This window comes from Diplotaxodon limnothrissa, linkage group LG4 (assembly GCF_057381915.1).
Source record: "Diplotaxodon limnothrissa isolate DT_005_m linkage group LG4, D_limnothrissa_male_GT1.1, whole genome shotgun sequence".
Classification (NCBI taxonomy): domain Eukaryota; kingdom Metazoa; phylum Chordata; class Actinopteri; order Cichliformes; family Cichlidae; genus Diplotaxodon; species Diplotaxodon limnothrissa.
Genome location: NC_140599.1, coordinates 29,172,934 through 29,199,499, shown reverse-complemented (window position 1 = coordinate 29,199,499; position 26,566 = coordinate 29,172,934). Strand labels below are relative to the sequence as shown.

General features: G+C 39.9%; 3 protein-coding genes across 6 annotated transcripts; 2 read left to right on the top strand and 1 right to left on the bottom strand.

Annotated features, from left to right (window-relative positions):
• The first annotated feature begins 2,909 nt into the window (after positions 1 to 2,909).
• ubtf (upstream binding transcription factor) lies at positions 2,910 to 12,570 on the top strand. 2 transcript variants are annotated; one of them, XM_085351814.1, is made up of 21 exons: positions 2,910 to 2,966; positions 5,382 to 5,440; positions 5,794 to 5,966; positions 6,061 to 6,144; positions 6,247 to 6,402; positions 6,504 to 6,568; positions 6,668 to 6,794; positions 6,874 to 6,984; positions 7,076 to 7,209; positions 7,311 to 7,452; positions 7,550 to 7,591; positions 7,673 to 7,783; positions 8,158 to 8,313; positions 8,434 to 8,580; positions 8,795 to 8,905; positions 8,990 to 9,078; positions 9,173 to 9,362; positions 9,449 to 9,496; positions 9,603 to 9,656; positions 9,772 to 9,888; positions 9,985 to 12,570. In XM_085351814.1, exons 2-21 carry the CDS (start codon positions 5,404 to 5,406, stop codon positions 10,105 to 10,107), a joined length of 2,217 nt encoding a protein of 738 aa, XP_085207940.1. In that variant the 5' UTR covers positions 2,910 to 2,966; positions 5,382 to 5,403; the 3' UTR covers positions 10,108 to 12,570. The 2 variants fall into 2 exon arrangements, with proteins under 2 accessions (XP_085207940.1, XP_085207941.1); XM_085351815.1 differs by lacking the exon at positions 2,910 to 2,966 and adding an exon at positions 3,337 to 3,630.
• A 3,086-nt stretch (positions 12,571 to 15,656) lies between these two features.
• On the top strand, positions 15,657 to 19,937 carry atxn7l3a (ataxin 7 like 3a). Of its 2 annotated transcripts, XM_085352789.1 has the most exons (12): positions 15,657 to 15,748; positions 15,838 to 15,970; positions 16,062 to 16,233; positions 16,327 to 16,424; positions 16,516 to 16,538; positions 16,645 to 16,690; positions 16,880 to 16,917; positions 17,006 to 17,074; positions 17,181 to 17,224; positions 17,838 to 17,909; positions 18,975 to 19,105; positions 19,182 to 19,937. In XM_085352789.1, the coding sequence occupies exons 1-12, from the start codon at positions 15,698 to 15,700 to the stop codon at positions 19,388 to 19,390; spliced, it is 1,086 nt and encodes a 361-aa protein (XP_085208915.1). In that variant the 5' UTR covers positions 15,657 to 15,697; the 3' UTR covers positions 19,391 to 19,937. The 2 variants fall into 2 exon arrangements, with proteins under 2 accessions (XP_085208915.1, XP_085208916.1); XM_085352790.1 differs by lacking the exon at positions 17,838 to 17,909.
• A 2,457-nt stretch (positions 19,938 to 22,394) lies between these two features.
• Positions 22,395 to 26,565, bottom strand: tmub2 (transmembrane and ubiquitin-like domain containing 2). Of its 2 annotated transcripts, none has more exons than XM_085352788.1 (3): positions 26,108 to 26,485; positions 23,975 to 24,609; positions 22,395 to 23,532 (listed from the first exon to the last, which is right to left on the bottom strand). In XM_085352788.1, exons 2-3 carry the CDS (start codon positions 24,592 to 24,594, stop codon positions 23,139 to 23,141), a joined length of 1,014 nt encoding a protein of 337 aa, XP_085208914.1. In that variant the 5' UTR covers positions 24,595 to 24,609; positions 26,108 to 26,485; the 3' UTR covers positions 22,395 to 23,138. The 2 variants fall into 2 exon arrangements, with proteins under 2 accessions (XP_085208914.1, XP_085208913.1); XM_085352787.1 differs by lacking the exon at positions 26,108 to 26,485 and adding an exon at positions 26,502 to 26,565 and having other exon boundaries at positions 22,396 to 23,532.
• Position 26,566: the final 1 nt, after the last annotated feature.

Sequence of the window (26,566 nt, the reverse complement as noted above, 5' to 3'; positions counted from 1 at the left end):
GCAACTGCTTTGAGGCAAACTGAACTGCGACACAAATAGTTAAAATCCTTTGGGGAAAATGATCACGGCAGGAAAGGGGTAAATTTCTTGTTCTGAGCAAGGGCGTAGATTTGGCATGGACGGAAGGGACATGTCCCCACCAATATCCAGCGATTATTCAATTGTCCCCACCAATAATTTGATCTCTTCGAGTAAAGAAAAACAAACTCGATTAAAAAAAAAAACGATCCGTCAACGTCTCATTCAGCCAGCGGTGCAGAAAGAGTTAAATTACGTTCTCTACTGGAGTCCTGCCTCATGTGACAAATATGGCCAATGTGATTGGCTGTGCCTTTCAGGGAGCTCTGTTTAGTTTTAGCAGCTGCAAGCCTGCGCTGCGAGGACCTGCAAGGAGGCGAGGAGGATGGCAGCAAAAAGGAAGAACCTGGATATAAAAAAGTATTTCGGAAACTAACTGCACAACAGGCAGCACTATTAGTTATCTCAGTCTCCCAGAGTAGCATTTCTAATTTTGATTGAAACTGTCAGAGAAAACGGCAGCCTCGAGCAAGCCAGGATACTAGTTTACAGAGGCTGTAAAAATTTTATGTGTAACATTAAAATGTTGGTGACACAATAATTTCTTCCTAATGGCACTGACATATTCATAGGGTTAATTTTTGAGACAAAATATCATGAGGTAGTCGTGATTTTGCAAATATTCCACCTTGGAGTGCAGTTTGCACAAAGTGTTTTAAAAATGCACTCACCCTACAAACATTACTGATGAGTCAAGATCTGCACAAATTGACAGAAACACTGAAGCAGCTCCCCATTTTATTCTTATTGTCATGTATGTCCTATTTGTCAGGTGATAGAGTAATGGTGATACAAGAATCACAGGTGAAATTGGATGATGACTTGGTGGTTCATTACTGTATTTGAAGCACGTGTGACTGCATGTATTTGGAATGTCTCACTGTTATTCATCAGGTGACAGAGGCAGCTCTGCCATGTTGTAGCTCGGACAGAGGTGAAGAGGCGAGGTCACAGGTGACTGACTGATGATTTGGTGCTATAGATTAACTAGTATTTATTATCATGATAGTTGTTAGGCTGCTGATGTAAATTGATTCATTAGTGTATATTTGACAAAGAATCTGAATTGACATGTCTCACTTTTTATATGGCACGAATCCATGTGTTATTTTATCAGGTAGCAATATGTCCTAGTGCAGTCAGAGGGGAAGAGCCAGGGCCAAAGGTGAGGCACATCAAGCACACAATAATAATTTTAATCTGAGGATAAAACACATGTACTGAGGCTGAAAGAAGCTTCAGTGCTCTCAGAAGACTAAAAAGATGGCTAAGGTCCACCAGGAGAGACTGGACAGTATAGATGTAAAACAAATATGCCAGCAGTTTATCTCAGTTAACGAGAGGAGAAGGCATGTGTTTGGCTCCTTCACGTAGTCCACATTGAGTTGTTGTGTGGGGCACCAGTAGTCCATGTCTGTTGCTGTAACAGTAGTTCATGTTTAGAATTAAAAAAAAATCCCAGCTCACTGATTTGATAGGGGCAATATTGTGCCTAAAATGTTGCATAATTTTGCTGAGAGATCTTTTGTGGTAATCTTAGATGAGTAGTTTTATGGACAAAAACCACCAGGTCATTCAGTGTTCCCTTAGTGCTAATGTGTTAGAGATGTTGGTGTACTACAACTGAACTAATGTTGTTAAGTTCTTAAAGTCATATTCTTTTATTGTCATGACTGTATTTGAAGCTATTTTTATGTTTGTATGATACCTGATTTATATGGAATATGGCTGAAGTAAACTAAAGCCTAAAATACTTAGTCATTTGTTTAATAGTAATTTAACATTATATAATTCACATATAAAACTATGAACTGTCATTTTAAATGGTTTAAAAGCATGCAGAATAGCATATGTAGGCAAGTATATTTCTCCTTTTTTTTAAATCAAGAAGCAAAGACAAAAAGGAAAAAAAGAAACAGGGCAGGGTTCAGTGGTTGAATCATCCGTCCCCACCAATGCCAAAACCAAATCTACGCCCTTGGTTCTGAGTCTTACATTTTAAAAACATTCATTACACACTGCTAAGTCCCCTGCCTCTTTACAATGAGTTTTGTTTGTTTTCTATAGGTAAATGTGACATTTCGTAAAGTTAAGATCAGCTCTATGTGAATTATTCATTCAAGCATGTCTTCATTTGTCTGAACATGCAAAGATACCCGTTTTTCCTACACCATGGGAACGCAACACGGTTTAACAAGGCCGAGGGCCTGAAAGTCATTTGTTTTCCCTGAATCGGACTGCCTGGATTGGATGGCCGGGGGTTCCGCCCACAAACACACAAGGTGGAGTTGAAAAGCAAAACATGCTGTACCAAAATGAAGCTGTCAAACAGCCGCTTACAATATACAAAAAAGAGGTTAGGAGCAGCGAGAAACAGCGCGGTTTCTGCTTTATAGACCACTTTAATATTTATATTTTAAGTGGAAATCTGGCGTTTCTAAGTAAAATTTGTGAAGTTCCGGTTTTAAGTTGATATAAAAAAAATCTGAGGGAAAAACGTGAGTTGATTGAGTTGCATGAATTTTACAATCACCTGTAAAACGTTGGCTTTCATTGCACTCTCGGTGACCCGATAAAGTATTCGGTGGGTTCAAACTTCGCTGCAGATGTGACGGGGTCGGCCTGCGGGAGTAAAAATAATCGCCCTCGGTTGTATTCAAACTGAGAGATCGGAAAAAATGTGGAGGTCTCGGCGTAGCGAAATGGTTGGATGGAGAGAGAAGAGCTGCTGCGCGCTGAGTGGAGGGAGACGGCGAGTGAGATGGAGGCGGGGGGGAAGGACCATCTCTGCGGGGACTGGAGCCCAGGACCGACGGCGCAGTGCTGGCTATCGTTCAACCCTCCCCTTCTTCCTCCACAGCGACACCGAGACTCACGCTGAGAGACAGGTAAGCCAACACAACAGCCGATCGGTTTCAATATACAATGCGCGTACGTGATAAACCGCGAAAAAGCCACCAAATATATATATACGCGATAAATATACATTTAATGCATGTTTTTGTTTTCTCGTAAAGCGCCTCGGTCGGCAGCTTCTTTGTAGTAGCGAAATAAACCGACGGTGGTAGGGTACAGACGACGGCGGCCATACCCGAATTTCTTGTCCCAAACAGCGGGGAAGGAACTGGACGTAAGACCCCGGGGTAAACGTGATAAATTTCTTTTCAAAATAACACGAAAAAGGACTATTTTGAGCTAACCCCTTCATCGAAACTCGCCTGCTCCTGCTATACAGGGAGTATTTGCGTAGGAGAATAAACGGTGGTTTCCGCGCCGAGACCTCCATGCGGCTGTTGGCGGAACAGCCAGCCGCCTCTCTCGGTTAGCCATCAGGGATCTCAGTTTAATATCTCACCGTGCAGAGACTCGCCCTCTCTCTCCCCCTCTCTCTCACTGGCTAGCCCAGAACCTCCGACGACCGAGCTCGGAGAACCCGCCTTCTTGCCCTCGCTTAAACGCTTTTGGATCGAGGGAAGGGAGTCTGCGACGCCCTGGCTTTAGTTTTAAGCTCCGTTTCTCTGTGTTTGCAGTGCGCCATTGGACCTTGTCACGGTAGGTTTCCTTGTAGAGCAGAGCTGAAGCATGGCGGACCTGGAGCTGTTTGTCGCGCCAGAGAAGCTACTCAGCCGCGGTTTGTTAACATGTTTCCTCGGAGCTTTAGCTAACCATTTTAGATGCCGTTTAATGCTACAATACTGCAACCGGAACTGTAAGCAGCTACGGTTAAAACTGAATCGTGGTTTAAAAAAAAATAAAATCAGTTTGACGCGATAACATTTGCCCGTTAAAAACATTTTCCGTTTTCTTCTTTCTTCCTGCGCCTCCGCAAGACTTTCCAGCCACCACGATATTTACGGGCATTTCTACAATTTGTTACTAATCCATCTACGCTGTCCACCATTTAAATTAGTTGCTTTTTATTAAAGGCAGCTAAATAAAAACCGTTACGTGATTTAGATGATTGGTTGTAAACAGCAGCTAATGTCAATGTGGTCCAGGTCTACTCTGCAGGACACGAAATTGTTCTTAGATGCCAAAAAGCCTAAAGCCTTGTATTAAATAACCTTTAAAAAGGCATAGCTAATAATATTTAAAAGAAAATGTCCCAATTTTAGCCGCATTCGGTGTGTCAAATCGTCCTTGCTCGTGTAATGCCTCAACACTCAAATTTATATCACGCATATTGTCATAATAATTAAATTTAAGGTAGATTTTATGTTTCAAGAGTTTCTTATATACAACGTGGAGGTTATTTAGTTACATAAATGGTGAAATCGATCGTTTAAATGTAGCTAGGTCACACGGTTGACACCACATTGAGCTGGGGCCATCAAGGACAAGATGAACAACGAGCAGCCGCCATCATTGGAACACAGCTCGGTTACGCCTCGCTGAAGAATGCTCTGGATTTTGCTAGCAAATCCCACTCTGAAACGCCTATAACTTGAATAAAAACGGCCTGCAGATAGCCTTAAAACACATTTCTTTACTGTAAACGAATGTTATTTTCGATTTCATCGCTCCGGTCTCAGTTAACACTACGAGGAGAAGATTATAGGTTTTGCGTGGCGGAGCTAGATCAGCGCCCAACGGTGATGAGGCGCCTCTGTCGAGTGGCGCATTTGGCTGCAGTGCTTCCAAGCTACCATTCCCCTTTCTCGGAGACCGAAAGCAGATCCCTCGTCCGTGGTCAGCTGGTCGCCTACAGCTGCCCGTCCGTCCACGTCCATTCGCTTCCTCCTTCCGTGGATCCTCCCCAACCTCAGCTCCGACAGAAAATCCTCCATTACTGAGCGGACCAGGCGAGAAAATGGTCGCTCCTGTGTGTCCACGATACTTTTGTTGTGGAATAAGGACAGTACTAATACGCCAAATTCCGGTTGGCAAAATTTGCTCGACGGAGACTCCTGTTGTCGTAGCTAGATGTGCTAGTTGAAGCCCTCCGCAGTGTTATTTGAGATTTGAAGCCGTCACAAGCAATAGCCTATGTCTCACCATGTAGCGTAAACGTTTAAGGGGCGGTGTAATGAACATAAACCATTATGTCGAGCCAAATTTAAATTTAACGACTTTGACTCGTCATTATTACTTTTATATGAAGAATTAGCCACATTAATTGGTAATTAAGCCCATTTATACAAATAAAACAAAATAACATTAATTACTATTTTTAAAGATCACGAACTGGTTAAAGGTAATATACACGAATATGTATATTATAAACTGCTGATTGGTTCTTGATTGAAGTCGATATATAAAAGATATGCTTTTAAATAATCTTATGGGATTTTTTTTTTTCGCAGATCCAAGACAGAATATCCGCAAATGAATGGAGAAATGGAGGCAACGACACAAGACCAAGGTGGGTTTTTTGCTAAATCAAGTTTTTCTGAACAGAGTTGATATGTAGATTAATCATGGCAAGGCAGCACTTTACATAACCTTGTATATTAAGACCTTAGTATTAAACTTGATTAATGTACTAGTTCTTCTAAGAATTACAGCAATTAAAACTGAATGTTTGATTCCGATTAGATTAGAATATATGGTTTACCAATAGTAAGCCAATAGTAAGAATAGAATAGTAATTAAAAAATTTTCTTGTCAGAATACACAAAAGGATGTATAATTTGAAAGACATTTTGGGCAGATCTGTTTATTTCCTTTGTGATTTTTATGTCTTTCTTCTCTCTCTCTCTTTTAACATTTTCACAGTATGGGCGCAGGATGACCTTTTAAGACTGCTGGAGGCCATGAAAGTGGCTCTTCCACAGAAAGACCTGACTAAATACAAAACATCAGAGTCCCACCTGGACTGGCAGAAAGTTGCTTTCAATTCCTACACAGCTGAGATGTGCAAGCAGAAATGGCAGGTGGTGTCGAAAGAGGTGAGTTGATTTGTATCGATTTTTCTCCAAGTCAGATTGTTCTGTTAAGTCAAGTCTTCTGAGTTTCTCCGTTTTGTTTTCCTGCCAAACACAGATTCGTAAATTCAGGACCCTGACAGAATTGATAGTTGATGCTCAAGACTACATAAAGAACCCATACAAGGGCAAGAAAATAAAGGTGAATTCAAGTCAACATTCACATGATTTTATGGCCTGCCAGTTGTGTTAGTGGAGTTCAAGGCTTAAGTAATTCCGTCCCCTTTCCCTCCCACAAATGCAGAAACACCCAGATTTCCCCAAGAAGCCTTTGACTCCATACTTCCGTTTCTTTATGGAGAAGAGGGCCAAGTATGCAAAGCTGCACCCTGAGATGAGCAACCTGGACCTCACTAAAATCCTATCTAAGAAGTATCGGGAGCTGCCTGATAAAAAGAAGGTCAGTCAAAGACGAACACCACTGTTTTGACCATCATGTTTTTTGTTTTTTTTCCTAAAAAAATATCCTTGGAAAAATAACGTTTCTTTTCATAACTACAGAAAAAATATGTTGACGACTTCTTACGAGATAAGGAAACATTTGTTCAAAGTATGATGAAGTTCAGGTGAGATGATTTACTACTTTATTTTTTTAAACTAGTCATAACACATAAGCCTAAAATGCATAATACCTGTTTAATACGTTTTTTATGATGCCTAAACAGGGAAGAGCATCCAGACCTGGTGGAGAGCATGGCCAAAAAAGGCTCAAATGTACCAGAAAAGCCCAAGACGCCCCAACAGTTGTGGTACAACCACGAAAAGAAGGCCTTCCTCAAGCTGCACCCTGATGTGAGTTTAGCTGCGCAACAAACAGAATGCAACTTTTAGCCGCTTTCAGAGATTTTAACTTTTTCTGTGTCTCACCCAGGCGACCACCAAAGACATTAAAGATAGTCTTGGCAAACAGTGGACGCAGCTTTCTGACAAAAAGAGGCTCAAATGGATCACCAAGTCGCTGGAACAGCAGAAGCAGTATGAGGTGAGACAAGAATCAGTGTGTGGTTGCCTTAGATGACAAAAGATGACAAAAGAAAATAATTTTTAACTGAGGATTTTTTGCGATCTTCCAGGAGACGATGCGTGAATACATCCAACAGCATCCGGAGTTAAATATGACTCAGGAAGACATCGTAAAGTCCACCCTGACCAAGGCAGAGAGGCACCTGAAGGACAAATCTGACGGACGTCCTGACAAACCACCTCCGTGAGTCACGGCTACAAATACTCTCCTGACACATCTGAGGGAGGGAGTCACTGCCCTTGCGAGATATTTGGTTTTAACATGTGGTGTTTGAATGCTTTCAGAAACGGTTACTCGATGTTCTGTGCGGAGCTAATGTCGAGCATGAAGGACGTTCCCAGCACAGAGCGTATGGTGATGTGTAGTCAGCGGTGGAAGCTGCTAAAGCAGGGTGAAAAGGACGCCTACCAAAAACGCTGCGAACAGGTGACTTGAGAATCATGAATAACCGAGAGGAAAAAGTCAATAAATAAAGCAAGTTTATCTAAATTGTCACTTTTTTTTTGTCTTTTTTTTCTTTCAGAGGAAAAAAGAGTATGAAATTGAGATGAACAGATTTCTCAGTGTAAGTCTCAAACATTGTTTACATGTTTTGTTTTTACTGGAAGTGTTTCTTATGTGTGGTTTATTTGCTGTGCATCTGTAGAGTATATCAGAGGAGGAGCAGCAGCGGGTCTTGGGTGAGGCGAAGACTGGTTTTAAGAAAAGCACTGGAGCCAATAGTCCCGCATCTAAAAAGAAAAACTCTAAAGCAAACGTATGTCCCAGAATACAGCAACTTTTTATGTTTTTGATAATGATGCAGTCATTTAAGAAAAACACAACTTGTCAGTGTAGCAATGCAATATGTCCTCGAGTCAGATTTTGTTCCGTGTTATTTTCTGATATATAGTGTAGCTGTTTACATGTTCACCTAACACGGAAAGGTATGAAGCCAAGGAAAATATATTTGTGCGAAACTGTTCAGAGAGCCAATCGGTCTGTTTTTCAGAGGTACAGAAAGAGAAAACTGCAGCATAATGCAATAACATTTTAATAAGAATTTTAAATTCAGGTGTGCTTTACAGTTAGATTTGTATTTACATAGATGCTTTCATGTATTATTCTGATATTCTCACGTGGAACTTGCAGGCAAATCCAGAAAAACCCAAAAGACCCATTTCAGCCATGTTCATATTTGCTGAGGAGAAACGTCCCAAACTGCAGCAGGAGCGGCCAGACCTCGCTGACAGTGAGATCACAAGACTTCTTGCTCGCATGTGGAACGAGCTGCCAGATAAGAAGAAGGTAACGTGTTAGTTTATGGAACAGAAATGCCGCATCGGTAGGCTTTCAAGTTCAAAGGTTATTCTGAAAGTGGGATTTTTCAATTATTTTGTGATGTGCTGGATTTCTCTAATGATTTAGGAGAAGTTTAAGCGCTTAGAATCGGTGTTGAAGGCAGAATCGGAGAAGAAGGAAAAAGAGGACCGCAGTCGACTCCCAGATCCGCCCAAAAATGCACAAGACATCTGGCAGCAGAGTGTTATAGGCGACTACCTGGCCAGATTTAAGGTATCCACAAACTAGCTGTTGTATTTTAGCCCACATTATTCAGTATAATAGCAAATCGTTAAAATATTTGGATGTTTTTGTGAATAGAAATTTACTTAATAATCATGCTGATGTTAACAATGAGCTACAGATGTGTAATGCTGTTGATGACAGAGTGCTGGAAACACAGATAACATACCCGGGAATGGATTTAATGCCTGTATGTGGTTTGCAGAACGACCGGCCAAAGGCACAGAAAGCAATGGAAGGAACCTGGAGCACCATGGAGAAAAAAGAGAAGATTATGTGGATCAAAAAGGCAGCAGAAGACCAGAAAAGATATGAGGTTAGGACACAGTCTCAATAAAATCTCCTGTTTCTCTATATGAAACCAGTGAGAGCTAAATGTTGATTTACCTGTCCTCAACAGAGAGAAGTAAGTGAGATGCGCTCGCCTGCTGCTGCCATTGCCTCAGGGAAGAAGATGAAATTTGAGGGTGAACCCAAGAAACCGCCATCGTAAGTTTGCGACATTCAGCTCATCTGTGCTGCCTGATTTAGCCGATTCGAAGGCCTGACTTTTTTTTTTTTTCTCCTTTTACTTTGACTCTAGAAATGGATATCAGAAGTTCTCTCAGGAGATGCTGTCCAATGGAGAGCTGAATCATCTCCCAATGAAAGAGCGGATGGCTGAGATTGGCAGCCGCTGGCAGAGGTTACCACTGAAGGACAAGGACCGCTACAAGAAGATTGCTGAGGAGAAGCAAAGGCAGTACAAAGTCCAACTGGAACAGTGGCTCGCTGTAAGAAGAATTTAATGGATGGGGGGGGGGGGGGAGGCAAGATGTTTTTGAGACATTTGGAAAAATCTATTTCCGTCTTTCCACAGAGTTTGTCTTCGCAAGAGAGAAACACTTACAAAGAATATAATTCACAAGTGAGGAATGTTTTTGATTTGTAACAGCTAGCATTTACAAACAGCTGAAATTGCAATATCTGTTTTTGATATATTTTAATGATCTATTATTTCGCAAATCATTCAGAAAAGAAGAACTACAGCAAAACCAGGAGGCCCCAAGGCAAAGGCCAAGAAATCTGTGAGTACAGACTTATTTCTTTGTTTACTGTCTTGGAGCTGAGTTGAGCAGAAACTTAAATTTTTTATAGTCATGTTATTAGCATTATCTGAAAGGGGGGGATCACTTGTTGCAGGATACGGAGGAGGACGAGGATGATGACGACGATGAGGAGGATGACGACGACGATGAGCAGGAGAAAGCTTCCAGTGAAGGCGACTCTTCCAGTGAGGACGATGAGGATGATGATGACGTGAGTGTTTTCTCTGCTCAGATACATGAGATAGTTGCAACCAGTGGTTTTGAGTTTTTGCTGAAAATGCGTGTATATATTTCTTTTTGTTTAAAGAAGGAGGACGACGACGATGAAGACGACGAAGAGGACGACGAAGCAGACGACAAGGAGAACAAGTCGGAGGACAGCAGCAGTGAGTCGAACTCACAGGGGTCGTCAGACTCTGATTCAGACTGAAACGCGCCATCACTGACAAACTGAGCAGCGCTGAGCTGAGCCAAGAGTCCAGGGAGCTCTGCCACTGTGCCAACCCTGCTCTCCTCCCACCACCAGAGGGAGCCTCTGCATTGCCTCATCCATTTCACACTCACCCACTTTATGTTGCTGTACTGGCGATCTGTACAGAAGGAGAGACCCTGCCCCTATCTGGAAATCAGTTCAATTCCATCCCCAGCGTAGTAGTCATCTCACAGCACGGGCCACTGACAGTATGCCAAAAACAGCATCCCACTGGTTTGGTGATGTCATGAACATTTCTGCACTGGTTTCAATCTTGACTTGCAGCTTCAGTGGTTTAAGGTTAGAGTTTTAATGTGTTGGGTAATTGATTACCCGTTCAGTCTTTTATTTTTGTTATTCCGATGATTAGTTAAGGACAGGTGGCTTGAGTTGTGAACAGGCTGAGCCAAAGAACACAGTACGGTGGATCACCTGAAGGTGGGCAGGGGGGAGGGTATGCGGGGTACTGGAAAATTGCACTCTACAAAAGATTTTCATTTAATCTTTTTTTTTCTTTTTTTTTTTTCACAACATTGTTGTGTTGTCCTCGACTTACGATGTAGATTTTATGATTTGGTTCTTAAAGAGGTGGTATTTTTTTCAGGAAAAACAAAAAAAAAATCAAGCCATTATGAATGTCTTTTTTTTTTTTTGTCGCTGGAAAATTTGAGAGTTTGTTACATACCCATGTTTTTTCATTTGAAATTTACACTGCCTATAAAGTATTCAATCCTTGGATTTTTCATGTTTTATTGCTTTTCAACAAAGATTCAATTGGACCTTTTCACACACATCGGGATGTAAGGAGGCATAGCAACATTTATTGGAAGTTAACAGACTGCATCTTTTGGGGTGTGTTGTAAAGCTTTTCAACACAGAACTGACATCGACTTCATCTAAGCCTTGGCGTGATGGAATATTCCCTCAGCTAGATTCTGTCTAGATTAAACACGAATCTAAAACACAAGACTGCGATTGCATGCTGGTGCTTTTCATGTCTACCTAGCTGTTTGGGCTTCCAGATTTAGAACGTAGTGTCAAACTGTGTAAACAGTTTAGTTTTATATTGGGACTTAATTTAGGTTGGTTTACAGGGATTGTTTTAACTTGGCCGTAAAAGAGTTATAAAGCCGGATTAGCCGTTATGGTTCCAGTATAAAACATAAAGGTCCAATGGGGGTTGAATACTTTTCAGGACATTGCACATTGCCATGTGTCTGTCACTGAAAAATCTCATTTATCCAAACTGACGTGTTGTTGTCGATCAGTCTTAACAGTTCTTACTCAGTTCATTGAGCAGGTTGTAATTATTAATTGCAACACTTGTCCATATTTAAAGCTCAGTCTGACTCTGTTTTTAAAAGCAACGTTAAATATGCTTTTCTTTTTCTTCAGAACTGTTGCTTTCCATTTCATTTACAGTTCAATTGCGATTTGCTACCAGGTTTGTTTTTAATTGTGAGCAGTTGTGTTTTGATCTATCTGGACTCGTCGTGGGTGTTGAGCTGAATGGACTCGTCCATTTTTATTTCCGAGTTTTAATAGTATTGACTGTAATCCACATGGGTTCTGTTCTGATGCTTATCCCAAAAAAAGCGTGCACTTATTGTAAATCTGTCCCTCTGTGTGAGTTTGTGTGCATGCATGCACAGAACTTTGTATATATGAGGGCGTTTGCGTGTTTCTTTGCTTTAATGTGTGTTGTTTTTGCCGTTTAGTTGCATACCATGACGTGACAGCAGTGTGCATGTATGTGCCTGTGCGGGGACATCATACCAACACCATGAATGTAGATATTGTTAAATCTTTTATTTTATTTTTTTTCTCCAAAGGTCTTTGCGGTCATGTCATTGAAAACCTAAAAATGGGCTTATGTGACTGTGTTTTTGGGTCTCCAGACAGATTAAGTACATGGCAACTATTAATAATCTGTTAATAATGGGTTTATTTTGACCATTTTGAATCTCATCACAGACTGAAATAAAACCAGCGTGGACTATTTAAATAACTGGGGGAGGGAAAAGCAAAGCATTTCCTTTTTGAATGATGAAAGTTTGTAAAAGGGAATTAGGAAACTGAGTTGCCAGTGGACTTGGGGTTAAAAAAGACAAAAAAAAAAAAAGCAACTGTAATTTTCTGTAAATACTGTTTTTGTATCGAGTGCTTATTGTTTTGTTAGTACTTTTATTTTGGCAAGCCCTCATCTGTGGTTTCAAAGGCCAGTGAGTCTTTCACTCACGGGGGAGAATTTTTGGTTAAATTCGCCTGTTTTAGTTGTTTCTTCTCTCCCTTATGTTGGTTTATAGAGATATCTAAAACAGCAAAGCTTTACAAGTTTGTACTGCTGACAAATTGACAGAATTTGATGTTTTATATAGCTGAGGGTGTTCTTATGTCCTTGTAGTTCAAGTATTTGGGCAAATAAATGACCTTTAACAGTTAAAAGTGTGGATTTATTTAATATGTTGACAGCACACAAATCACTACTTGGTTACAGTTTTAAGAATTGTTATATATGGTCCTGAATACATTTTAACCAAACAGGATCCAGGGCATGGATCACATGAAGCAAAAAATGCTGAAGAAAAGTTTTTGTTGCACTAAATTTTTTTACCTGTAGCAGTTTTGATTAGGAGGAATGGATACAGCATAGCGTCATGATATTTTGCATGCCAGTATATCAACATTCTGGAAACTGCAGACAAGAGGGCTTATCTCTCTTGCATGAAATCGACTCAACCGAAAAAACATCCAAGAGCGGACGCTTAGACTTGACAAAGCTACCTCCTACTTCAAGGAAAGCTAATGGCTCAGTCGCATAAGTAAAATAGGACATCTACAAGAAAAAAGTGTGGCTGCCTTTTGATTGTATTGAATTTTTTTCATATTCTGCAACTGATTGCAATTTGTTCAGATGTCAGAGTGTTGCACACTTACAAACATTGCACAGGTCATCTGACAGGTGGCAACATTTCTGCAAACAGTTACAATCTGACTTGTAAAAAGGTGAAAAATTGCAAAATGGCAAAAATGGCAAAAAATATTGGATGTAGAGTGACGTATTGTGATAATTTCATATCATGGGGTGTCCAGTGATTCCCAAATGTAGTTCTGCTACACATGACTAAACTGAAGCAATACTCAAACCTTGATGTGATGTTGTAAAGCAGGATCCCCCACAAGGAACTCATGTCAGATGTTGCTCTGGTGGTGTATATCAAGTTCCACAAAATGGAAAAATGGCCTCTAGTGAATCCCTGACTTTAACCAAATCCAACACATAAAAGATAAACTGGAGGGCCAACTCTTCACCTAGCATAGCTGGGATGGAGAAAATCCAAAATCTTGTGGGTTTTAAAAGTAGCTGGAGCTAGAATCCAATAATCCTATGCTGGTGTAATGTTAAGGTGTCCACATACTTTCTGTCATTTAACAAAGTTAAAGTGATGACCTCATTCAGCCCGCCCAGGCTCTACAAACAGATTGTAGATAAAGAGCGAAAATCTAGCGTTCATTTATGGATGTCTGAGCTGAAAGAAACCTCACTGTGAAAGCGGAAACACCCGAACTGTACCTTCAAAGTAAAAGTATAAACGCGCTCTTCAATACCTCACTAATCTCCCCACAGTTTTTTCTGTTTTGTTTTGTTTTGTGTTTTTTGTATTTTTCTTTTATGCAGGGTGCCATATAACCAGAAGGTCACTAAGTTTCTTCTGTACTAAATTTTTAAACACAGTTTTAAACATAATTTTATGTAATTTATTAGGACCTTAGATTTTTTGTTTGTTTTCTTAGATCCGTTTAAGGCGTTTAAGTGTAGCTGGTCTAGGTGGCGCTAATTTTGTCTGCTGCTGGCCCAGGGGCCAGAATCGGCCCTACGAAAATTACAGTCTGGCCCACTGGACTGCTTTGGAATATGTGATAGAGGGCATAAATTTCAGACTGTACATTGTATTTTCATAGCTTTTACCGTTTTCCCCACTTATAAAGCTGTCCCTTAAGACAAAATAATTAAATAATAGATGAACAATAAAGTTTTTCTTCACAATTTATTGTCAATTTCTAGTTCAAATTGGCTGTTCGTGCCCTGTGATGTTAAATGAGCTCGACAGCTCATAAAGTAAATATGAAAATTCTGGCAAGTAGCTAGCTGTTAAAGATATGTGGCTAAACAAAAATGTTAACAATTGTTTTTAAAATGTTGTTCTTCTTTCAGTTAGAAATTAAAAGATTAGATTTTAAAAAAAATTAAGATACATTTCCTCATCTTGCTTGTTAATATAAAAATGCACATTAATATAGCAAATAGTGACAGAAAAATTAAATGAGTCATGATGTGTATTGGTATTTTTGAATTTAGCAACATTACTTTACATTACATTACCTTACATTACACTATTTTATATATTTTATAAGCATTTGAATGATTAAATTAGCTTAATCTCTATCCTTTTTAACGATTTCAACATGGACTGTATTCTTGATTTTTTTTTTTTTTTTTTTTTTCTTTTTTGTTTTTGTCGAGTTCCAGCAACTCGCTTCACGTTTGCAGGTTAAGCTTTTATTTTTATTGCTACAACCGGAAGTTAGCTGGTTTATATGCTTTGTCGGCCTCCTCGCTCGTACCGTCAGTTTTGCTAACCGACACCTGCGACAGCAAACACTTTTATCGAGCTTTTTGTTTTGCCCGTGTTATTAGAATGGCTGTAGCTGAAGACCGGGCCTCCTGCTAACGCGTTTTATTTGGATGGACTCGGTCATGTTGCCTCCTTCAGAGAAACTGCCCGGTTCAGGCTGAGTTTTCGGCATGACAGGGTAAGAGGAAACAGTTTGAAATTAAAACACACCTAACGTCGCTACACTGTTTCTTAGTATTTGAATGCCACAAAGGCCTTTCCTTCAGCTCATATTAGTAGAGCAGTGGGGCCAGCAGATATAAACCATGAAAGGTGATATTAGCCGGAGTTAATTTGCTAAGGAACTGTCACTACCTGCGTTTAGGTTCTACTAACGTTAGCTAGTCGTTCGTGAGGTAGTTTAAATGAATGTGTTTTTGTAAAATGTAGCTATTTTTGAGCTTTCGTGTTGGATACATAGGTATCTTGTTTATCTCAATCAAACACATGTAATGTTAAAGCTGGTTAGAGCACATAGTTAAAACCACATTTCTCTCTGTGTGTGTGATGTCCAGTAATGTGAAAATCAGGATGTTGCTGTAGCTGATATGTGCTGATATGTTCAGTTCAGGCTTGGGGTTACAGTGGTCAGATTGTACCGCTAATTATCATATGTTTACATGAAACTTCTGTGGTGATCTTGGACATGACCAGCGATTATTTCTTCTTTTCAACAGGATGAAGATAGACCTGGAACAAGTGCTAATACATATTTTTAAAGTATGTTATTTGCGACTGGTATCTTGAATATGTGTGCCTTACATCTGTTGCCTTTCAAGCATGCTGTGATTTCACTTTTATCCTATCTCTTTTAAGTCCTCAGATATCAATCTTATTACCTTGCTGTCAAGACTTCCAATAGAGATTTTCAAATGAAAATGGAGGATATGCCCCTCTCAGGCCCAGACAACACCAGGCTGGAGGTGAGGTATTACCTGTGCATACAGGTACCCATGCATTTACCTAACATTGGGTTTGTCTTTGGTGTTACACTATGTTTTTGTTGTTGTAGGCCCTGGCCCATGACATCTACTCTGAGCTGGTGGAAGATGCCTGTTTGGGCCTGTGTTTTGAGGTGCATCGAGCTGTTAAACAGGGCTATTTCTTCCTGGATGAAACGGACCAAGAGAGCATGAAGGAGTTTGGTTGGTGCCATTGGATCTGGTTTCTATTCTGTCTGTCTTCAATGTGTTTGCTTACTGTTTTTTTTTTTTTTTGTTTGTTTTTCCCCTCCAGAAATTGTGGATCAACCAGGAGTGGACATATTTGGGCAGGTGTACAATCAGTGGAAGAACAAAGAGTGTGAGTGTCCCAACTGTAAAAGATTAATAGCAGCTTCTCGCTTTGCTCCACATTTGGAGAAATGCCTTGGCATGGGACGCAACAGCAGCCGCATCGCCAACCGCAGGTCGGTCAGTGAAGGTCATAAAGCAGAAATTCCTGCAGTGATCCAAAGTTATACATGAAATTCTAATTTAATTATTTGATCTTCTTTTAACAGGCTAGCCAGCAGTAATAATATGAGCAAATCAGAGAGTGATCAGGAAGACAATGATGACCTTAATGATAATGACTGGTCGTATGGGGCTGAAAAAAAAAGTGAGCACTTGAGTGATTGCATTGTACTGAGAGATGAAAGAAATCTCCAGGTGGTTACTTAAAATAAACATTTCTTATTTCCTTTTTACAGCCAAGAAGAGAAAGTCAGATAAGGTATGTTTTTGTTTTGTTTGTTTTTTAAATTACACATTGTTAGTATAAATGAATTTTTCATGTGTATCATAACATTATTTTAATCTTAACATTTTTGTTTGTGCAGAGTCAAAATTCCCCAAGAAGATCCAAATCCCTGAAACATAAAAACGGTGAGTCTATCTGGGTTTTTTGTTGTTTTGTTTTTTCAAGTTCATAGCTCAAAGTTGTAGGAAACAATTCAAAGTGAAATGCAAATATTTTTCTTTTAGATGCAGATGGAATTTATAGTTCAATTTTGATTTGCTTTTAGTGGTCTCAATCTGTTACATGAACAGTGTGCTTGTGCATATGCATTCCAGGTGAGCTTGGAAGTGGCGTCGGTGCCGAATCTTACAAGGTGACAAATCCTCCTGTGATCAAATTGATTGCTAGGCTATAGAGTGTTGTAAATTCTATACTCATAAAGGTTTTGTTTTTAAATTCAGTACAACTATAATACTGGCATCAGTTATGAAACCTTGGGCCCCGATGAAGTCAGATCCCTTCTAACGACGGTGAGCAATTTTCATGAATCTGCCCAAGCATGTCATTTTTTTATTGTTCCAACTACTGATTTAATTATATAAGTGTGAATCATTAAAGTATTGTGTGTTTCTACAGCAATGTGGGGTGATATCTGAGCACACAAAGAAGATGTGTACCAGGTAATTACTGCCTAAGCCTCTGACACAAAGATTAACTTGTAATTAAACCTTTTCTGTTTTGAGAAAACAGCCAGCTGCTTTTGTGTAGCTCCCTGCAGCACAGTTTCTGGTAACATAACACCTGGATTCATGTTGGTTTAACCATCTAATTGAATCTAAATTCTGAGGTCAGCGTCCTCATAGCTTGAAATCTTAATTGCTTAGAACTGTTGTCTGAAACTGAAAGTCACAGCTGAAAATGAAATACATAAATATAAGGAAGTTGTTTTTTTTAAATTAAATAAGAAAATTGTGTATGATCAAACTAACTCAAGGGAACACAAGTGGCAACTCAAAATTGATCTCTTTTAGACCTGTTCTTTTTCTCCAAGGTGAAGAGCCAAATCTTTAAAGGTCTTAACAACAGACTTATAATAATGAGGAACCCATCAGTGACTAACCTCTAATAGTTTGTAACTCATAACTGCCCATTATCAGTTGGTCTCTGACTGTGTCCCATCAGTCCGCCCCACCTTCCCTGCTGGCTTGCAGGCAGGGAGATGTGTAAAACTATGTGGTGGGTATGGGCGGGCCATCAGTCAGGGATGTATAATGCCACCTTGTGTCCCACCAGGTCTCAGCGATGTCCCCAACACACGGACGAACAGAGGAGGGCCGTCAGGTTGTTCCTCCTGGGGCCGTCCGCGTGAGTGTACCCTGACCCGTTCCTCACCAAAACCACTAACTAGAGTGCACTTGACAAAAGTCATGTTTGAGTTGGTGTTGTTACCCTCATCGTGCAGGTGTTTGCTCAAACAGTTCACTGTTTGCTGATATGGTTGCCTTGGCTGGAGACAGTGACAGAGCGATGCTGCTGGTCGGTGTTGTGAATACTCTGGCAGGAACGACTTTTATGCAAAAGCACTGTTGTAAATGACTTGTAAAGCCATTGTTAACAGAACTGAACGCTGCATGAGTTTTAAACACTGGGAAAGATCGATAGACTACCACAGGAAGTTTTTCTGGTCCTGTGAACCGGAACATGACACCAAAATCTGTGGTTGTAGCACCCTCACTTGTAACTATTTGTTATCATAAACACCACAGCCTATTGGCCTTACTAAAAATAATAATAAACCCACTCCATACATCTTAGTCTGAAGGTATGGTTTAACAGCTGAGATGAGTAGACTGCGCTTAAAGAGAAATATCATCTTAGTTCATGTATAAAATATTTCATCTACAAAGTGACAGAAATGGTGAAAATGGTTGAGTATAATTTTCCAGGCCTTGTCTTTATGCACACGGTTCAGAAAATGAAGCTATTTATCTTGTTATTGATAGAGGCAATAATAAGCAGTTTTTGATGTTATTGTTTTTGCTTGAAATTTGATTCTTTTGATTCTCGAGACATTTCCTTTTTTCCCCAAGAATTCACCTAAAATCAAAAACCCAGTGAGAGGAAGTCATGTATAAAAAAACCAGTGTGGGTCAGAAAGAAGGACATGTGTTAATAAGCACACAAAGATACATTTGTCCAACAACTATAAGCAAAATTTTGGGCAAATGTGCATTTGTGTTGTAGAGTTATTATTAAAAGTAATAGTGGTGTTGTTAGTTGTGGTGTTGTTATTGGTATCATAGAGATGGAAAAGAAACTTAAACTGAAAAGTGCAATTACATGACAGATATATAGACATTTTGTTTGTGTGTATATCTGTGTGTGGCTTTGTCTAAAACTGTGTTACTGTGTCTGTTTTTTATGTCACAGGCCAACGCTGCCTGATGCAGATGCTGTGGAGACTGACAGCTTTGACATTCCAGATGCACAACCCTTAATGAGCCGCCTGCAGTGGGAGGACTCTGATATTTCACCTACTGATTCTGCTTCATCTAAAGCCAGTAAGGAAGGGACACTCATTTAGTAATTATGACATGTAGGTTTTATCAGTAAAATACATTCCTGTTCTTGTTGCAGGCACCAACCATTCAGATTCTCGGAAGCCCAAGAAAAAGAAGAAGCCATCTCTTCCATTGAACAGTGGAGGAGGAGGAAGTGGGAGTGGAAGCCTGGCTGGAGGCGGCGGCGGCAGCAGCTCTCAGAGTAATATCAGTATATCGACCAAAAAAAAGAGGCCCAAACTCTCAGCACCTCCTATTTCAAGTATCTATGATGATTTAGCATAAGCCAATTTGTCAGACCAGCCCTCGCCTCCTCTTATTAAGTCCCTTCTTTCACACCAAGCTTTAAAAGTCTGAGCTGAATGGGATGAAACTTGACTTAGAAGTTCCTTAGTAATCATTTGGCCTTGATAACTGAGGCATCTACATTTAAAGATTTGTCCTTCCTAAATTATGAACACAGAGTTTAAGAATTGCGGTCCGAGTCCAGTCAGAGTATCTGCAATAACGGATTGGCTCACTTCCAGTGTAAAACAGAATTTACTTCCGCTATACACGTAATTTACGACGTATATTTGTCTTCAGCTGATATCGAGGAGGACTTGATGCATTCGGTTGACGCTTTGTGTGGCTGTTTCAATGAGGAGCTTCCACACAACACTGCAGAAAACTTTGCAGCCAATTAAAGAAAATTGTAAAGTAGTGAAAGTAGATTATTTGAACCAAAACATAATTTTATGCAGATATAGAAATAAAGAACATGCTACCCATGTTGCATGTCATCCTCGCTCTTGCAGCCGATCCTTTGCAATAAAGGCAAAAAAAGCTTAGAAATAAATCTTTGGAAAAAAAAATGAGCCACTTGTGTGTAAATGATATCTCCTGTGCTCTAAATTTTATTTTACGGAGGGCCTTGAAGTTACAAAAGACATCAATAATAAGACCACCTGGATTCATACAAAGCACTGCAATGTCCTGGAACTGAAAAAAAACTTTTCAGACCACAAGCTGGTAGTGAAAGTTGAGGTTTTTTTCTTCTTTAAGTTCTACTTAAATTGAAAGGCCTTAAATTCTAAAACCTTCAGATACTCTGTCATTGGTGAGCCTGTGACCGGCCCCTCTTCTTGGACTTTGCGTTCAGACTCGGTCGTAAGGACACGTTCAACACTTGACACACATATACTGGAGTACTCATCGGTGGCTTTTTAATTCTAGCATTGTATTGCACAGTCGTGCGTGTGTGTGTGTTTGTGTGTCTGTATGATGATTTGCATTTAGCGTGACTGTCAATTTTGTGTGCGTGCGTGCCTGTGGGTAAGTGTACGTGCGGTTGATGTGTGTGTAATCATTCTTTTCACAAAACTATGCATCCTAGAATGTGACTCTTGTGAAAGTATGTGTGTCATTTGGAATATTTAACTCGTTTACATTAACGGTATATTTAAGTTTGTATTTGTCACTGCCTTTGTGGTGATGTGCATATTACTTGTGTGTAAATGCAGAATTTTGATATTTGATGAGCCAGTAGGCTTTTGGGGCACATGTACAGTACATGTATGTTTGACATAAATCATGAATTCAACGTTTATTTGTTTCCTTCTTAGAAAGCCTTGTCCTGTGTGCTTTCACTCACTTTGCTTGTAGATTACATTGTAAAAGTAGATCAGCCCAGCAGTTCAGCTTGTTGTTAATGACCATGAGCGATAAGGTTGCATTTTGTAAGCTTGTAACCAACAGTGTCTGATGTAAATTATGAGGTTTATTACATATTGTAGATGCCAAAGTCCTGTACTTTTCAGGTCTTGGAGAAGAATTAGTTTTTCTTCTAAATTGGAAATTGCTCACCCAAAGACTCTATGCAGTTTTTATAGTGGAATCTGAAGTGCAAATCCAGGATGCTTTATTTTAATCAGGATTTCATAAAGAGGGAAGGTAAAGTTGACCTATTCTGTTTATTCTTATTTTATTTCATGTATATTGAATGTTCATATTAAACATGGGGAAAGTTGCCAATGTGCCAGGCATAAGCACCTGCGATTCATCAAGAGGGGATATCCTTAGTAAGGTCATCTCAAGCACACAGCTGTCCCACCCACCTATAGTTAGAACCTTCTGTTTGCAGGAGGCAACCAACCAGAAATCAAAGGAGCTAAATATACTTATTTCAGATGGATGAAATGTGGGGCTTTAACTGTCAACTGTTAATCATACGAAGAATAAGAATGTGGAGTTTGAAATGAGGCCAACCTATTGATTTACTTAATAGTTTAAGTAACCCCTGTTTTAAACCAGTCATTTTAATTTATCTTTCATTATTTGCACTTTTTTGTTGCATTTTCATATATACCTTTCATGAGGTTGGACATTTTTGTGACTTTCTGTCTCACTAAAAGGCCTTCGGAGAGAGAATTTTGGCACTTTTGTCCAAACTCATTTGTTACATTTTTTAACATCAGCGTAATTGGCAGTTTTGAAGATACAATCATGTCTCTTTGTGAAGGCATTCTTGATGCTTTTGGACCAGCTATTTCCAAGAAATAGAACAGAAAGCGATCTCGACATCTGCAACCGCAGAGGTGCTGCATGTACCAGACTGTTTGGTGGATTAAGGGTTCACATTCACCAGGTTCTCTATTTTTAAGCATTTGTTCAAGTTTTGAGGGTCATGTAATACAATCCTTAAAGTCAAGTGCTTTCAATTTTCTCTCACAATCGTGACAATCTGCCAAAGCCCGATTTTGTCCCTATATTTCTGACTGTGCCCGGTTGAATCTGTCCAGTAAAATCTTGCTATGTGCACTAATGTTAAATGAACTGTTTTAGATAATTTGGTAACTATGATCCAATGGTCATGGCACTGTTTGTGAATAAGGGTAACTGCTTGTGGTTTATTTGTGGCTCTTTGTGTATTTCTGTGCTGTAGAAGTGCAATGACAAAAGAAAGCAATGTTGTGACTTTCCTTTTTTTTCCATGCACAAGCACAAATAAGTGCATGTGTGCACAACTTGTATCTGAACACAATGTGATACATAAATTATTTTTCTTTTTTTTCCACTGCCATGCATACTGATGTTTGTATATAAATAAACACCAATACCATGAGACTGACTTCTTTAAACCACAAAGAGCTAGTAGAAGGGGTTTGTTTTGAAATGCTTTAATAAGAGATGCAACTGAAACCAGAGCAGTCTGACAGCAAGTGCCAGATGCACATTGATTCATTGTATAATTTTATTTACACAAAATACACAATATATTTACAGTATCTTTTCATAATGTTTAAATTAAACTACTCTTACGTAGCATAAAAGAAACAGTCTTGCACTGAGGCAGTTGTACAATTTATATTTGCATACAGAGAGCTCGAGTCATTCAAATAATACAATGATGGCAAAGACTCAAACTGGCACACGCAGCACAACAGTGAGTGGTTCCAAATGATTTTAAGCCATTTTTTGGTTGGTTTTCTTAAAAGGTACAGTATGTAAAATCTTACCACTAGATGTCAACTGAATTCTATTTTGCTACCCCTCCCAATTCAAGTGCATAATGCTAATTAAGGTGGCTGCCGTTCACCTGTAGTAAGTGTAGACTGTATTTACTGTACATTTAAAACACAAAGTCATCTCAAAGAATAGCGCACAGGAAAGCATAATGAGTATTTTACAGCAATAAAGAGCCATGAGATGAAGCCAGTATTACAACATGGTCTGAACCACTACATCTTTGAATAGGAACTAAATTAGGTTTTAGTTAAAGCAAATGCTCACTCACTGCTGTTTTTTTGTTTTGTTTTTTTAAACTGCACTTACACTCCTCAGTCACTCATGTTTTTAATCTTTGTACATGCACAAACAGGCTCACTTAACCACCCACACGCTCGCACAAATGCACGCTCTCAAACCAGCTGCAGAATCTGCACCGAGGCCCTTTATGGTCAGTACATCTCTCCAGACACTCACCCACTGCTGTAGTTATTTTTGTTTCACCTCACAACATTCAACTATAAGTGTGTGCCCTTTCTTTGCCGTTTCAGCGGCTGTGCATCCCAAATATCAAAAAGCTAAAGAACACAGTGACTCCCACAAGGGAGATGGTCGCAGGGGCGGTGAAGAACTGCCTGTAGTTGAGGCGGAAATACCACACGACAGCAAGAATCACCACAAAGACAGGCACCACCAGGCTGCCGGTGCTTATGGCTACACCTGCCGCCCTGAATCCACTGGAGACTCCGGACCCGGCTCCTGCTCCTGCTCCGGACTGAGCCCCCTCCTCTGGACTGGAATCATGCAGGGTCTGAGAGATGTGGCAGTGGATCACGCTGTTGTCTGTGATGTTTAGGGATAACAGAGTCCTCTTGGGATCCTGCAGCAGCTGGCCTTGGAAGATTAATTTAATTTGATGCTCCCGCCCTGAGAAACATTTGCTGGAAAAGAAGGGAGATGAGAAATTAAAGCAGTTATAAGGCGCTTTCTTTCCAAGAGTTAGACAAGAAGATCAATACCACTCCTGTACAATCAATCCAAGGTTTCAGACATAAGCCAATTAACTTACTTAGCAGAAAGACAATAAAAGAAACTTTTGGCTCTGTCTAAAGGTAATAAAATATGCCTTAAATGAACATTTATAAGCTGACTGAGTAATATGTGGCATCTTGTTTAAGCTTTGCAAAAAACAAAAAACATGAAAAGCAACAGTAAGGTAAAGCCTTCCAGTGTAAGCCAGCAAACTAAGTATAAGCTCTTGATAAATTAACATTGCAAGGTGGCACAATCTTTATGCTAAGCTAACTGCCTAATGGGTGTATCATCTGTGAATTATTCTGATATTCTTGAAGTTTGGTGGATTTTCACAGTTATTTTACCAACCTTTTTAGTATCCCAACTGTATCTTGTGGCTCTACAACAGCCACCTCCTCTGTGTCATTCAAAAACTTCAGACGGACAGAGATGGAAGTGGTACTACTGGTGATGGTAGGAGAAGAGGTGGTGCTGGTCAAAATTGGAATAGGCTTTGTAGCCTTTTTCACTTCCTCCTCCAACTCCTCCTCCTCATCCTCCTCATCAGCCTCATCATCCTCTCCATCAGAAGTGACAAGCAGTCTTCCAGCCTGTGGTTGTTTGCTCTGTATGTCCAGCAACAAATCTGTCCAAACCCCCTCGGCTCCCTCTACAGTCCCCTCACCCTCTCCTCTGTCAGCTGCCGGCTCTCCTTCGTCCGGCTTGTTCTCCTGAGAAGGTGGAGGCGTCTGCTGCTCAGGGGTGTCGGCACTAGCTGACCCTCCACCGTAGTTGTCATGGCCTCCCAGTCCAATCAGAGAGGCATGAGCACCCACAGTGAGGATCGTGCCCAATATGTGGTCTCCCCGATCAGCCACATGGGTTGAGAGCCAAGCCAAGATGAGAGCCAAGAACAGAAGCAATACACCACCTGCTGCTGTCACCTCATCCTCCATCCCATCCAACATGGTCAGTGCACACACTGCCATCTCTGTCCTCTAATCCTGAAGAAAACACAGGTTTAAGACATTTCGTAGCATACAATTTCAAATGTGGCTCCAAGTGCTGTAGAGCCTGCTCAACAGTTTGCCTCATACTGCATGTGATAGTATGATCTAAACAAACTGATCTAAACTTTCTAAGATAACCTTGTCGATGTACACAGAACTTCCTACATGAAAACATGGTTTTTCTCCTGCAAATATGTGATTTGTTGTTATCCCCAGACAAGTTTACTTTTTTTCCCCCTCAAATAAAAATCATCATAATAACAAAACTACTTTTTTAAACCACTGTTAATCAGGGTTCTATATACTCAAGCATAAAATAGGGGATCTCAAAGATCCATTTTGAGTTAGGAATAAGTTTGGGAATTTTCCTGTTATTTCTGGTCATTGACAATTTCTATTATAATCTGGTGTTTATTCTTTGAAGGAAAACCAAAATTAGCACAGCAAAGACACTGAATGAGGTGGCAGGCATGACATTATCCAAAGGAAGCCAGCTGTAATACTGTTGCGTTTGTTTTTTTTCCCCTTGCACAAACCTTTTGGCACTCTACAGAAAGGTTTTAGCCTAAGCCAAAAACAATGTGCGCATTGTAAAGGTTTTTTTTGCCAATTTTTCTTCTATTTATGAACTGATAAATAACAAAGCAAGAGGGGGGTTATTATATAATGTATCAGAGACTCATTATCCTTACTTAATGGAAACTTAGACTATAGTCACACATCCATAGTTGAAGCCATGAAATACTCTAGCATATTAATTTGTTTTTTATTCGTTTTTGGGTTTTTTTTGTTGAAACAAGCAAGAGGGCTCCTCTACATCTATTCAGTTACAGCTAAACAACGTCAATTGCACTCTGAGATCTCTACAGGTCTTACAGTACACTGAACAAGACAGCCATATGGTAGCACTGGGTTTACTTAACTGTGACAAACTAGCAATTTCTCACTCCAGGTTTACTGCATCAAACAATTAATTTATTACTGACATATCTATGAAACACTAGAAAAGCAGATAAACAAGGGAACTGGGCAAAGGAGAGGTTTGGGTTATTCAACTGTCAAAATATTTACTGATCAATTTTCTAATTTCAGCCCATTTGAAAACATATGAAAACGACATGACACAGGATTTGATTCACATGTTCCACCCATAGGCTGTATGATGACGGGGGAAAACATAAGTGTAATATCTTTTTTCCTCCTTCTTGAAGTGTAAGTTTACTTCTTTGTGTAGGACACTCATTCATGCTTACAACCCGTTTTTCTGTGCATTTACTCTTCTATTCTTGTAGACACAAACTCTAGTGAAAGCACTTCAAAGCTCAGTAGCTGCATGCAGTTGCATATTTACATTTGTACTTTTTAATTTTTTTTTAAGAAGAATTGTAGTAGGGGGGAGATAAACCTTTCAAGGTGTATTTACAAATTCAGAAATCAAGGCCTGGTTTCATCGGCGTCAGAATTACTTTACAGAAATACACGTAGCATTTACCAAGGTTGGTCAACAGCTGTTTCGTGTAGCAGGGAAGTCTCAGCCAGCCATCCGGCTAATTCAGGGCCGTGTCATTATTGTTTTCCCCTCTTTTTCTTCCTGTCATGATTTTTCCACACGATGTACAGCCTTAACCTAGACGCTAGCCACAACGAAAGCTATTCTGCTGCACTTACAACACTGTAGTTTACGCTGCTGTCTACGACCCAACTTAGCTTCCCACCTAGCTTAAGTAGCTAACTGAAAAAAAAAACACGACCTTCCGTTGTTTACGGCTCTCATAGTTCGATTTATTTTGTCGCATAATAGTTGTCCGACAGAGCAACTGCTTCGGCCAGACATATAAAAGTCTTTATCGTATGTACCGATATGCATAAACATCAAATGATCTCACCTGCCAGCTGTAAAATCAGCGCATGGTTGAAGGCGAGGCTTAATGCTAGCTAGCAGCTGCTGCTG

What these genes read in the sequence shown, in the direction of transcription:
- ubtf (XM_085351814.1), top strand. Translation starts at nt 5,404, where the DNA reads ATGAATGGAGAAATGGAGGCAACGACACAAGACCAAG. An exon ending in ACTACCTGGCCAGATTTAAG is followed by an intron (nt 8,581 to 8,794) that starts GTATCCACAAAC and finishes TGTGGTTTGCAG; the next exon opens with AACGACCGGCCAAAGGCACA. An exon ending in AACTGGAACAGTGGCTCGCT is followed by an intron (nt 9,363 to 9,448) that starts GTAAGAAGAATT and finishes GTCTTTCCACAG; the next exon opens with AGTTTGTCTTCGCAAGAGAG.
- atxn7l3a (XM_085352789.1), top strand. Translation starts at nt 15,698, where the DNA reads ATGAAAATGGAGGATATGCCCCTCTCAGGCCCAGACAACACCAGGCTG. An exon ending in AGCCGCATCGCCAACCGCAG is followed by an intron (nt 16,234 to 16,326) that starts GTCGGTCAGTGA and finishes TTCTTTTAACAG; the next exon opens with GCTAGCCAGCAGTAATAATA. An exon ending in ACAAAGAAGATGTGTACCAG is followed by an intron (nt 17,225 to 17,837) that starts GTAATTACTGCC and finishes GTGTCCCACCAG; the next exon opens with GTCTCAGCGATGTCCCCAAC.
- tmub2 (XM_085352787.1), bottom strand. Translation starts at nt 24,594, where the DNA reads ATGGCAGTGTGTGCACTGACCATGTTGGATGGGATGGAGGATGAGGTG. An exon ending in ACAGTTGGGATACTAAAAAG is followed by an intron (nt 23,533 to 23,974) that starts GTTGGTAAAATA and finishes CTTCTTTTCCAG; the next exon opens with CAAATGTTTCTCAGGGCGGG.